The 12,221-nt window shown below is 35.8% G+C and overlaps 1 protein-coding gene across 1 annotated transcript; it reads right to left on the reverse strand.

The window, feature by feature from the left end:
- Nucleotides 1-79: 79 nt before the first annotated feature.
- On the reverse strand, nt 80-9,797 carry LOC107188128 (TWiK family of potassium channels protein 7-like). The gene is made up of 6 exons (XM_015576378.1): nt 9,590-9,797; nt 7,324-7,651; nt 4,374-4,613; nt 2,808-3,140; nt 1,168-1,398; nt 80-369 (listed from the first exon to the last, which is right to left on the reverse strand). The coding sequence occupies exons 2-6, from the start codon at nt 7,625-7,627 to the stop codon at nt 113-115; spliced, it is 1,365 nt and encodes a 454-aa protein (XP_015431864.1). The 5' UTR covers nt 7,628-7,651; nt 9,590-9,797; the 3' UTR covers nt 80-112.
- Nucleotides 9,798-12,221: the final 2,424 nt, after the last annotated feature.

Here is a 12,221-nt window from a genome sequence, read left to right on the forward strand (position 1 = left end):
ACAAGAGTTGATTTAAGTGAAACTAAATTTGTTTGTAGTTCTTTATTACAGAGTATGCCAAGAACAGAAGAATTGATATGTTAACAGAAGAATTAATATGATACAAATATAGTTAAGCTTCGATCAGTAAACCGTATTTTAGACCGATATGAGTTAAGTTCTGTGTGGCTGAGACACGCAACACAGCAACGGCAACGGCTGTAATTGCAACTGCACCTTCTAGATAAAGACCGTACAGTATCCGTACGTAACCCATTATGGTTGATAGACCTCCGGCAGTTGTAAAATCTAGAGGAAATAGAACACTCGCTGCAAATGGCCTGGATCTGGCTACTCCGAAGCCCAGAATTCCCAACAGGTAATAAGTGGCTAGAATGTGAAATAATTATAATTAGAACACAAATACATACGTGTTAGATGAAATTCGACTTATTTTTATATGTAGAATCACATCCTTTCCGAACAGGGATTTGGGATTTTATCGCTATTCACGGATTACTTGAACGCAACCGAAATTGTACAAATTTACCAAAGAGGTTTATTAATGTCAACTGAGAAATTGTTTTGAAGGAAAGATAAAAAATCAAATTAGTGGGAAGATGTCAGACAATTATAAAGAATTAACGGAGATTGGACATGATTGCGTCGTAGAGGAAGGGCCAGGCTACCTGTATTCACCGGAATTTTTATGATAGCTGCATCCAGGTACAAATGTTCCCAGTCACGTATACATATGTATATGTATATAGCAGGTAGACAAGACATAACGAATTGACGTATCTAATCCCCCCGAGGACCAACCAAAAAAATATCTGAGCCTGGGTGAGGGTCATTCTAAGGGTACCGATTTTTATAGTGGTACACCGATTGAAACCTTTCAGTCGGGGAAGATTTTCCATGCGGTTCGTATCGTGTCGTGAAGAATTCTTCTGCGATCACGGAATCGACTTTACTCGAGCATGAGTTCGTTCAACGTTCAACAAACTGTGTTGTGATAGCGGGAAACGTTACGCCTAGATCAGTGATGTGTATTCTCTCGAAATAATTATTTCTACACCATTTATTGAAGTTTTTTATGGCGCAAGTGGAGTTACGTGTATGCATATATAAAGAAACACGTGTAAATGTGTTGTCCAAAAAAAATATTCTGTGTAAAATAGTAATTACCTACACAAACGAAGGGTACCACTTTCACCCATTTTGGTACCGGTGCCAAATATTTCCTCTCCTCTTCGTTGTAGTCAGTGTGTATTCTGGATATAGCATATCTCTGCAACCGTAAAGCCAGTATCAGACCAAAATTCATGACTAGAAGAAAATGCGCAGGTATACCGATCGCTGCGAAAATAACAGTTATTATCCGGCCGGCTGTGGTGCGTGGAACCGGGGCACCGAAACCTGTAAATTGAACGGACGTAATTAAATGATGAAATCATATTACGAAACATTTCAGGATTGGTTTGTGGACAAGCTGAAGATACGACTTGGTAGATGGAGGAAATATTTTTGTACCTTCAGATTACCTCGAGTATACTCAATTTTAGGGTGTACCACTAACAATGAAACTTCGGTTCCCCGACAATTCGGATTTCTTTTAAACTCCGCAGATTTATGAGGGACCTCGATAGAAACATCGGTCAATTTTTCATTTCTGCTGATATTCGGTTCGTCAGGGTGAAATCATCCTTTAAATGTCAATGTGTGTTTTTTTATTTTTGTGTTCCTATATTTTGAAAACCGTGTATAGTAGATACCAAAAAACTGTTCAAGTGTAAAATTTTATGGTTTTTTGTGCTCTATAAAGCTGAATAATGAAATTATTAAAAGTTTGTTTATTTATATATTTTATTTTTTAGAAAACAAATATTTAACAATTTTATTACACTTTTATAGAGAATAAGAAGCTATTAAATTTGTATTATTACAGTTTATTGATATATACTATAGGATAGATTTTAAGATATACTTACAGGAAAATAGGAAAACAATACATTAACATTTAAGGGGTAGTTTCACCCTGAAGAACCGAATATCAGAAAAAAACAAAACATTACCCGATCCCGATGCTTCCGCTGAAGGTCCTCTAGAAACCTGCGGAGTTTCAAAGAAATCGGAATTTCCGAGGTAGCGAAGTTTAATCAATCGTCTCACTTAAAGATTGCATTGTAATTTATACTAAATTGTCGAATTTTTGTTTCAGATACTCCTACACTGCACAATCATGTACACCATTGATATATTTAGCTTTTCCACGATTTTACAATTGATTTTATTTCTTAATAATAATACTAAAAATATAGTACCAACCCACAAGTTAATATCATTTTTACTTTTTGCACAAAACGTGTTTGAAAAAACATCACAGTAGTCTCACCCCTTAAATTGTAAATTACGTTTACAATCTGTGTGTATATCACACTGCACAGTAAAGTCAGCAAACTAATGAAAATATCATATTACATTGGTGTTTGCAGCATGTGCCTAGTTGGCAAAAATATTGTACAAGTACAGTAAATGTTCGATCAGTGTTTGGAGGCTCCCCTACACTGAACATTAAATATTTCATAAACTAAACCTGATTAAAAAGTCAGCGTATCCTGATTAAAAGTCAGTGTCAAGAAGCCTCCGAACACTCATCGACGATTTGCTCTACACGCCAGCCGTGGTTTGGCCACCGTGTCTCTATAATATCAACTTTCATTTTTTCAACTTAAATGTCTTCAGTAAACTCCAGCGACAAGTGGTCACATTTGTTCGATTCGGTGGTTTTTTTTTTTTTGCGGGCTCGAAAGTAAGTTCAATAATACCTAGTGTAGTGAGAAGCGAGATAGAGAAGAGTATACAGCCGGGAAATGTCCAAAGTTGTCCACTGTTTCCATTCTCGCCGTATCCAGCGCTAACGGCCATCAGTAGGACTTCTTCGTGTTTCGCTACGTATTCATGTACCTTGTCAGCCCACAGGGGCTCGACGTCCTCCTCCTTCTCGGTTCGTATTTGTCTCAGTTCCGTTGCCAAACCGACAGCAAGACTTTTCTGCATGTGTTTCAGCGTGACGACTTGCTCACGCTCGCGTGGCCCCTCGATCGCGCAGAACACAACCGCGCCGACGATCGCCCAAATGGTGAGCAACCACGTCAATCCTGCGATTCATACGACACGTTTAGCAAAAGGTTCCCTCCAGTGAAAGATTTAACTGCCAGTGAACTAAATATTGACAACGTTGTTCGAATGTTTTAACGTTGTTTTTGAGGGGTTTAGGCTACTTTGAGGCCTTACGACAGGTGAAAAACAACATCGGTCACTTCACAGTGTAAAGGACATGTTAACTTACTTTTTCTTTTCTTGCCTGACGTCATAGCTTAGAATTACCCAGTTAGAGGTATATTCTAGTTAATTAATTAATTTATTTAATTTATTTATTTATTCGCGTATTTTAATATTTCGATGGCAATAGTTATTAAAGATACGGACCGCCGGTACTACCAGGCGAATTGTAATATAGTTTCTACATTAGATTATTTCTGACCCTGGGATACCCCAGACCTTTTTCTGTCCCTGCTGGGTGGGATTAGAATACACCGGCAGTCTTCCCTGCTTGTCGCAAGAGGCGACTGAAAGGGACAGCGCGGGACGTCTTTCCACCCTCGGGAAGGGTGGAACGGCGTTACTAAACCGGGAGTGCAAATCTGTGACCGGTCATCCTCCCTGAAGTCATGTTTACACAGTTTCGGGGAGGATGCTGTGGGTTAGGTTGGAGGGATTAAAAAAAAAGAAAGAAAACTGGAAAATCTATTAAAAGGTATTTATTGTACATATCTTCAGATAGGTGGAAGAATTTTTTTTAGAACAAAATTACGACACTGGTGTTAATCAACTTGTAGGATAACTTGAAAACGGTTTGATCTAGAACAAAAAGCGAAATCTTTTTATTTTCTACGTGACATTTACTGAAGAAATATCTAGGGATTTTTTAGAAATCTGATATTTGACAAAAAGGTATCGTTTTCAACCAAAAAATTGTTGTATAAAAATATCCATAGCAACGAATGTTTTTAATATATCGCAAAATATTATTTATTACATGTATTTCTTTAGTAAATGTTACGCAGCAATGACAATTTTTCACTTTTTGTTCTAGGTAAAATCGTTTTCAAGTTATCCTGCATGTCGATTAGGCGCACAGTTAAAATCAGCCAACGTGAATTAGCCTCAGGCTGAGGCCCTTAGCGTCGTCATTTTGTTCTAAACAAAATTCTTCCGTGTACCTGAAAATACGTACAATGAATGTGTTCTAATAGATTTTCCATTTCCTTCCTCATTTTCGCAAAAAAGATCACTAAAAATTAGCTTTCATTTTTGGGCTAGGTGCTTACCGAATAACGAAAGCGACAGTCTTCCTAAAAATCTGATATGCTTCCATATTTTCAAAGATTTTTTCGCATCGGCGGAATTTACGTTGTCATCCTCGACGATATCTTTGACAGACGGCAACAGCCTCAGTCGTAATGGTAGACCGATTATAGTTTGGACAGCTATTGATTTCACAGATTTTTTTATCTCCACCACCGGTTTATGTTCGGGAGAAAGTTCTTCCGAAACTGTTGTAGGCGTGTCTACAAGCAATAAATTAAAATAGCTAGTCATAAAATATTCGGAATTTCATACTAATGTATTCTCTTGTTGCGTTACAGTGTTTGCTCTTCGAGGAAATTGATTAATTTATTTTTGTTTATAAAAAACTTGTAACGAAGTTTTAATAAAAATTGAGAAGAAATTTCGAGAATAAGAATTCCGTGGATTTTTCATATTATTCTTTCTAATATAATTATACTGTGGAGATAATTATATTAGAAAGAACATTATGAAGAATCCACGGAATTCTTATTCTCGAAATTTCTTCTCAATTTTTATGAAAACATCGTTAGAAATTCTTTCTGTGTTGCGAATGCCAATAAGTGTTTCAATAATATTTTTATCATTGTACCTTTCTTGAAATTCGAATGCACTATTTCGAAAGAATCGGATTCGAAATGTTAATTCTATATTTCATTCCGTAGTTCATTCTTCCATTTAGCATCGCTTCATAGTAAGTTCATTTTTTTGAACTCGTTATCTATAGCGTGATATGTACTACGTGCAATTTTCCACTATGTATAATTGTCATTAGCGATAAAAGGAGATAACTATTTTTTACTTCTGACAAATTCTCTTTAACCGAGAACGTTGCTCTCTCAATCTGTGTGTGTGTGTGTGTTTTATGTCTGTTTCATTTCCTTAGTCGTTATAACAGAGTTATTGATTGCCTTGAGCATACTACACCGGATTGATTATTATTTTATGCATGTACTGGTATATTTCAAAACATACAGTCGTCGTTTCAATTACAATAACCGAATAGACTTCCTTATGCAAAATTCAAAATTCAAATCCATAAATTATTTGCCAGTTTGGACCATTTTTCCGATCAAATTAAATTAAGCAAGAATACTACACGCGCAGAAAATTTCATATTTACAGGAACCCGTGACGATAAAAACCTCTCGGAAAGGACAATACCTTCTTATTAAAAAATAAACTCGAAGATTTTCTTTCCAAAGGTTTTCACATTTCTACATTTAACACTAGAACTACCACAGCAGTCGGGGAATGATTGGTTAGTACATTATTATAACGATGATTCAAATGTTTGCAACGATGCAGTTTCTCAGATATTTCGGATCCTCCATTGCAATATGAAAATAAAGAAAGTAGTTAATTTATAAATTTGAATAATTTCTATAGAATTCGGTGGAAATAAATGTACATTTATCACCGGTAGTTTTAGTGTTGAATCGTAATCATTAAATGTCACGAAATTTAGAATAAAATGTTAACAATGATCACCTTATTGGAAACCTTTTGTGAACCCAATATTATGAATCCAACATATGGATTTCCGGTTCGTTCCATCTCCGTTACGATAAACTCTAAAGAATTTTTAATGATCCGTCTCTTCTTTCCCTGTTCTTGAAAGAGAAAAATCTGGTCTACACGACCGCAAACAAATGAAAGTAGAAAATTGTCTATATGTCGGTGCCAATATACGAGAATTTACGGAAGCTCAAAAGTTTTGTAACTACGTGAGTTAACGGTAGAACTACCAAAGCGATCAAAATTACTGGTTAGTACACTTTTAATAACGATAATGAAAGTGTTATAACCAGACTACGGATTTTATGCAATTTATCTGAAGCATAGAAATAATTTTTCGGAAATATGTTATGTATACAGTTCTTTGTACGTGTCTTTTTTATTAAGTGACATAAATAAAGGGACACCGGCAGTAATTGGGACATTTACCCTATGTATGTGTTCGTGCTGAAAATAAGTAGAAACGGTTTGCAATAAGCAGACGCGTCAACCAAATCCTATTCAGTTTGCACGCGTATCATCCGGCAAACATTTAAATTCGATTATCTTGAAAACAATGCACCGTACAAAAAAAAATGTTATTCCACATTTTCGACTTATTTTTCCATGTAGCAATCACTTCTTATGCGTGCTATATACCACCATTTCTTAAGCAGCCTATATTATACATTTATCGTCGGTGGTTATTATACAGGGTGTACCACGAAACACAATCAGCTTAATTATTCTACTGCCTAGCTGTTCGATCGAAAAATTTTTTGGATGCCTAACCATATATACAGACGTCAATAAATACAACTAAACAGTCATTTCTTAACCCTTTATGCGAGTGTATTGCAACTGATGCGGACACCATTTCAAACATCGTTTCAATTAAGGTAAATGATATTTCCCTAATATTCCTCTGGTCTAGAAGAAGAACCAACATTGGTTATAATGCTTGCCAAATTCGTCTCAGTATCCAAAAAATGGGCCTAAAAAAATGACAGATTTATCTATAAAAAAAACTGATGGTGATCTTGAAATCTGGAAAAAAGGAGTTGACAAAAAATTTGGTACAATCATCTTAAAACTATCCTTCAATCATGTTATACCCAACAGAATGTTCGATCGAAAAGAGCTAGCAATAAGATAATCTGATCACTAGACTGCGGATTTTATGCATTTAGAGCCTATAGAGCTTTGTGAAATACAATAAAGAACAAAACTTTCATCGTATCCAACGAGCTTTCTATCTTATTCTGAACCCAATAAGATGCTTAAGAGGGAAAATAAAATTCTACAATTGCTTTTGTCTTTATAAATTACTTTAGAAACATTTATTTTGCATAAAAATCTGCAGTCTACTACAGATCACCTTTCGTGGGCCGCCACCCAGTAGGTGCGAATGGAAATCGATGAACATACTCGTACCGATCGCGCACACCACATCGTCATCGTCCTCGTCGTTTCGGTCCCGTTCCGTCATCGTTATACGGAACTCGGTGACCCGTTGCCGAAACTGTTCATTGGGCCTCGGGTGCACCAGATTTCTGCGCGCCGATCGTCGTATCCTGTGGGCCCTGGACGTGGCTCGGCTTTTCGGCGCATTTCGTTCACGTGGACACGCGACCGTGGCCGACGGAACACGTGCAGGCCTCGCGACATCTACTGTATCACTAAGAGACGACGGTGCACCCTCGAGGGTTGGCGGCGCTGGAAAAAGGGGCACGTCCATCGACGACGGTCAAGGTGACTGTGACTATAAATCACAATGCAATCACGTCCGGTAATTTTCCCCAATACATGAATTCTTCCCCGTTATAGTGCCTCTCCGAGCTATAGTGGACTTTAGGTATAGCTGCTTCAAAGATATAGCGTTAACCATAAAGTGGCCGACTCTTAAACCAGTAGTACTCGATCATCGGGGGCCCATTGTGTCCCACGCACTTAGGGCTGTACGCTACTTTCAGCTATGGGGTTCCAAGGAATAAACAAAAAAGATTGGAATATTTTACACAAATTAACGGTTTCGTAAGCTTCCTTCCGGAATAAAAGAGCCAGAAGTATTTTATTAACGTCGTGCTCGAGGGTATCGAATGACAAGATTGGGTTACTAAAACACACAAACTTTAGGGTTGGTCAGGTTTATGGCTAACGCTGTATTTTTGAAGCAGATATATCACCCTCTCAGTGGTCGTTTCTTCAAAAACGTTGACCGTCTCTGGACGCTAAACTTGCCACCCAAACTCTTAAGGTGGCTCACGTAAAATTTTAATAATTATAGATTAAATGAAAATTTAACAGAACATATTCTTAAAAGCTTCAATTTTTGATTGCTACCAAAAAATCGCAAGGTCCACGGTAAATTATTGAAAAAGAAACGTCATAAGAATGTCTTTTTTTAACACAAGCCTTGTGGAACTGCAGTTGATACTGAGAAGTTAATCGTTTTTTATTTAATTACAGAAAATGACATTTTCATAAAGAATTAGGTGGATATAGATGTTTTTACGGGGATTATGATAAAATAAAACTAAAAATTAAGATGAAAGTACCCAAACTTAGGTTTCAATGCGTTTGGTAGCACATCTTTTACGCATGTCTGCTATGAGTATTTATATATATTATACGCATAAATATTTATACCTTTTATGGATAAGCAATTGTATAGTTCGAAAATGGTATCAGAAGAAAAATGGCGACTTCGGAGTACGCGATGTAAAGTTTTGCTTAATCAGTGGCGTGCAAGGCCTCGTGTTATGAGGGAGGACTGCAAAAATAGGTTTCAATTAAAAATTATATATTGTCCCCCGTAATCAATGGTAATCGAAACGGTTTAATCTTCAATGGATATCAATTTTCTTCGAACGTTTCAAGCATTGTTCGTATATAGATCGTGAAAGCTTAGGGCTTAGAGAACAATAATTATATGTTTTCGACAGAATCGGAAGAACGGTTTAATGATGGGTAAAAGTACAGATAAAAATTTGATTATTACAATACGCAATGAAATGAAAATCCTAATCGTGGTTTAATAAATTCTTTATCTTATTCTTTAAGTACACAAAGTGCGGTAAAAAGAGCTTAAAATGACAGAGTTTATATAAACATTCATAGTCTGGTTAGTAATAAACAGTTACCTATTTTCAGTTTGGATATCTAAGGAGAAAGGTATGACAATACTTCATTTTATTATTACTAACAAATAGATTGCAGATGTCTATGCAAATATCGATCTTTAAAGGTTCATTTACGGATACCAAAAACAAAGAAAAATTTGTTTACTGTATTAAAGATTCTATCAGGTCCCAAAGTAAATAAACACCATATTGAAGTTTATTAACCCTTAATTACAGACCACTTGTCTAAAAATTTGAATTTCTCTGTCACTATAGCAACCTAGCGGAGAATTTCAGAACCTCTAACGTTTGAATACCTTCAATTGACAGTAAAAGGCACACTATTTCGAAAATGATAATGAAAAATACCATTCAGTTGGTTATTAAAACTGTTATACAGTAGTCGTTCTCAGATTATTCGTCCCTTAGACGAGTCGTATGCAGTTAAGGGTTAATATTTATAATAATTTGCACTGTAAATGCGTAAAATCCGTCTACCGATAAACATAATGCGAAAGGTGAAAAGCAACTGAACTGTGATGTGACTTTCAAAAATATTTCTTCTCTGAAAAACATACCTCTCTATTGATATTTCATCTCTGACGAATGTAGTTACAATGATAGTAAACCGTTGATATCCAGATAATATTCCACATGGTATACACTCAGTAATTTCATATCATATTCACAGTACTTATGGTTGCTAAAAGTTTAAATATTCAATTTGATCATAGTCTTCGTTCAATCACTAACGACGTTTTGTATCACAATTTGTTATTTTCTTTGTTCTCCTGGTTGTTCCATTGTTGATGTACATATGCAGGTACACTTTTTATTACGTTACATTATTTCGTACTAAACGCCCACCGTAAGCTGAAATATGTATTTTTATGTACAGAATTGATCCTGTAGAAGTGTCCTGGACTTTTGCAACTTTCTCGACATTCTGAGTAAAGTCATATCGTGTAACAAACTCACGTGCCCGAGTTAATATTACTGGAACTTGTAATTTTTAATTTCCGTAAGTCCACGCAATTATTTGCAGTTACGTAAGTTTGTTTAACAGACAAATCTATATTGCCTTCTATCGCCCGGATTGTAAACGTTAATGTGAATATTTATGTCTTTTCGGAAATAAGCTCGAAAAATAGGTATATACATGAGAAGTAATTGCAAATTGTTGAATGAATAACTGTACATGAATGAGTACGCTAATATTTGCATGTCTATAGGCTCCATTAGCGCGTATCGTTACTAATTTCAATATTGTCCGTTAAAACTCTCTGCATTAATAATGAGATATTGAAAACCATTCATTCGTGTGTCTTAATGCTTACTATTATGCCTTTAAAAGTTTTAAAATATTCAAAAATACATTATGTTTTGTGATCGTATTTGTTGAAATTTTCTTTATGAAATGAATTTTTACGATTTCCATGAACACAATCAACATTTAACAGTGATACTGTGGGCGTTTACTTCGATACAAACGAGAAACATGTCACTGATTTATTTCGGGACTGCGTTACGCTGTGCCAACTGTGAAACGTGGTGTAATTAGTCAATCGTGTGCTATCGACAAATGAATACAATGGGTATACGCTTAACATAAAGGGGTCAGGCTCATGGTAATGTGTACGATATCCTTTGTATGCATTGAAGTAAAAGAACCGCCTGTTCCTCATTCATAAATACTGGATTCAGTCGGAAACAACTTTTCATACAGACAGGGAAAATTTCGTGAATGATAGTTAAAGTTTAGTAAGAACAAAAATTCGTAAGTTTAATGATAACTTTTTGAACTTAACGATGATCAGAAATATGTAGTAAAAACAATTAACTGTCAATCATTTTCTATGGGAAAACTCGGAGAACAAAAGAGAGTTATCGTTTAATTTATAAAACCTTGACATATTATAATCCATCAGCATCAAATTGCAGTAATAATTTTGAGGCGCGTGGCAGGTTAAACACACGTTTTCATACGGAGCTGAAAAGCCAATCTAACTTCTGCTCTATGCTTGAAGGATACCCATCAATCGAATTCAAGAACTTCGAATGTAGGTCAAACGCCGACAGTTTCATATTTCCAACGATCATTCAACGATTTTCCAGTTAACAAAATAAAACGCGTCCAATTTCGATTCACCAACGTTTGCATCGTCACTACTTGTTCTACGTTTATTTTATTAATATTTTTACTACACCACGTGTTAACATCCTTCAAATTGAATAACAACGGAAGCTTAAGCAAACAAACGTGTAAAGAAAACTTAACTCGTGAATGAAACACAAGAACAGGAAAATTTCAATTAGTTGAAAATCATGAGTCACGAAAACGTTGCCTAGAATTCCAAACGCGAAATTCCTACAGCAACAAACGTGGACGATTGTTTTCCTGGAACTGTTGATGTATAATCTACATTTTACACTAGAATTGCCAGTTTGTTAAACTAAATTGTACAGTATTTATATCGATATGTATAATATATAATACAATATAATAGACTACAGTACAATGTACAATAAATTATAAATCAACATAAATTCCGACAAAATCACCATTACGATTTCACTGATTGTAAAATAAGAAACTTCCAATCCGTCGTGTCGACGTTTCTGGTTGTTCCAGCGTTAAGAAAACAAGCAGCGTCTCCGTGGTCTATTTAAATCTAGAATCGTTGAGGGAACACGAGGAACCATACTTTTTCGAGACTATGTACTGGGTAATATCTCTGAAAAAAAACGAACACGACTACCAAGTTATGAAACCAAGAAACAGATAACGTCGTTGCTCAGAGGTCACGAATAATATCCCGCATGAAACGAAAAAGATCGTTATCCGTTCACCATTTCCCCCCGTCTCTACGAGCACAACACGCTTGTACGTACGATCGTCGAACTGAACATTGTATTATACATTCGATGTACAACAGTACTGGACAAATGTCTTCGGACAAAAACCGTTTCCTGTATTATTTGAATTAAGGATACTATTGACGTTTCATTAAATAATCAGCGCCTGTCTTGTGTAATTGTTGTTTTCTTAGGTGGACCACACTCGATATTATATTTTCTAAATGTCCTCTTCGAACAAATTGTTTATTCTGTTCAATGTACCGTCTATTTGGGGATGTCCACACATCGAGAAACTATGGATGATGGCGCTCCATTTTGAGCCGTATATGATATTTTCTTTAAAATTTTTGG

Source organism: Dufourea novaeangliae, unplaced genomic scaffold, assembly GCF_001272555.1.
Source record: "Dufourea novaeangliae isolate 0120121106 unplaced genomic scaffold, ASM127255v1 scaffold115, whole genome shotgun sequence".
Taxonomy (NCBI): domain Eukaryota; kingdom Metazoa; phylum Arthropoda; class Insecta; order Hymenoptera; family Halictidae; genus Dufourea; species Dufourea novaeangliae.

What these genes read in the sequence shown, in the direction of transcription:
- LOC107188128 (XM_015576378.1), bottom strand. Translation starts at nt 7,627, where the DNA reads ATGGACGTGCCCCTTTTTCCAGCGCCGCCAACCCTCGAGGGTGCACCG. An exon ending in CGATGTGGTGTGCGCGATCG is followed by an intron (nt 4,614 to 7,323) that starts GTACGAGTATGT and finishes TATTGCTTGTAG; the next exon opens with ACACGCCTACAACAGTTTCG. An exon ending in ACTGTCGCTTTCGTTATTCG is followed by an intron (nt 3,141 to 4,373) that starts GTAAGCACCTAG and finishes TATGAATCGCAG; the next exon opens with GATTGACGTGGTTGCTCACC.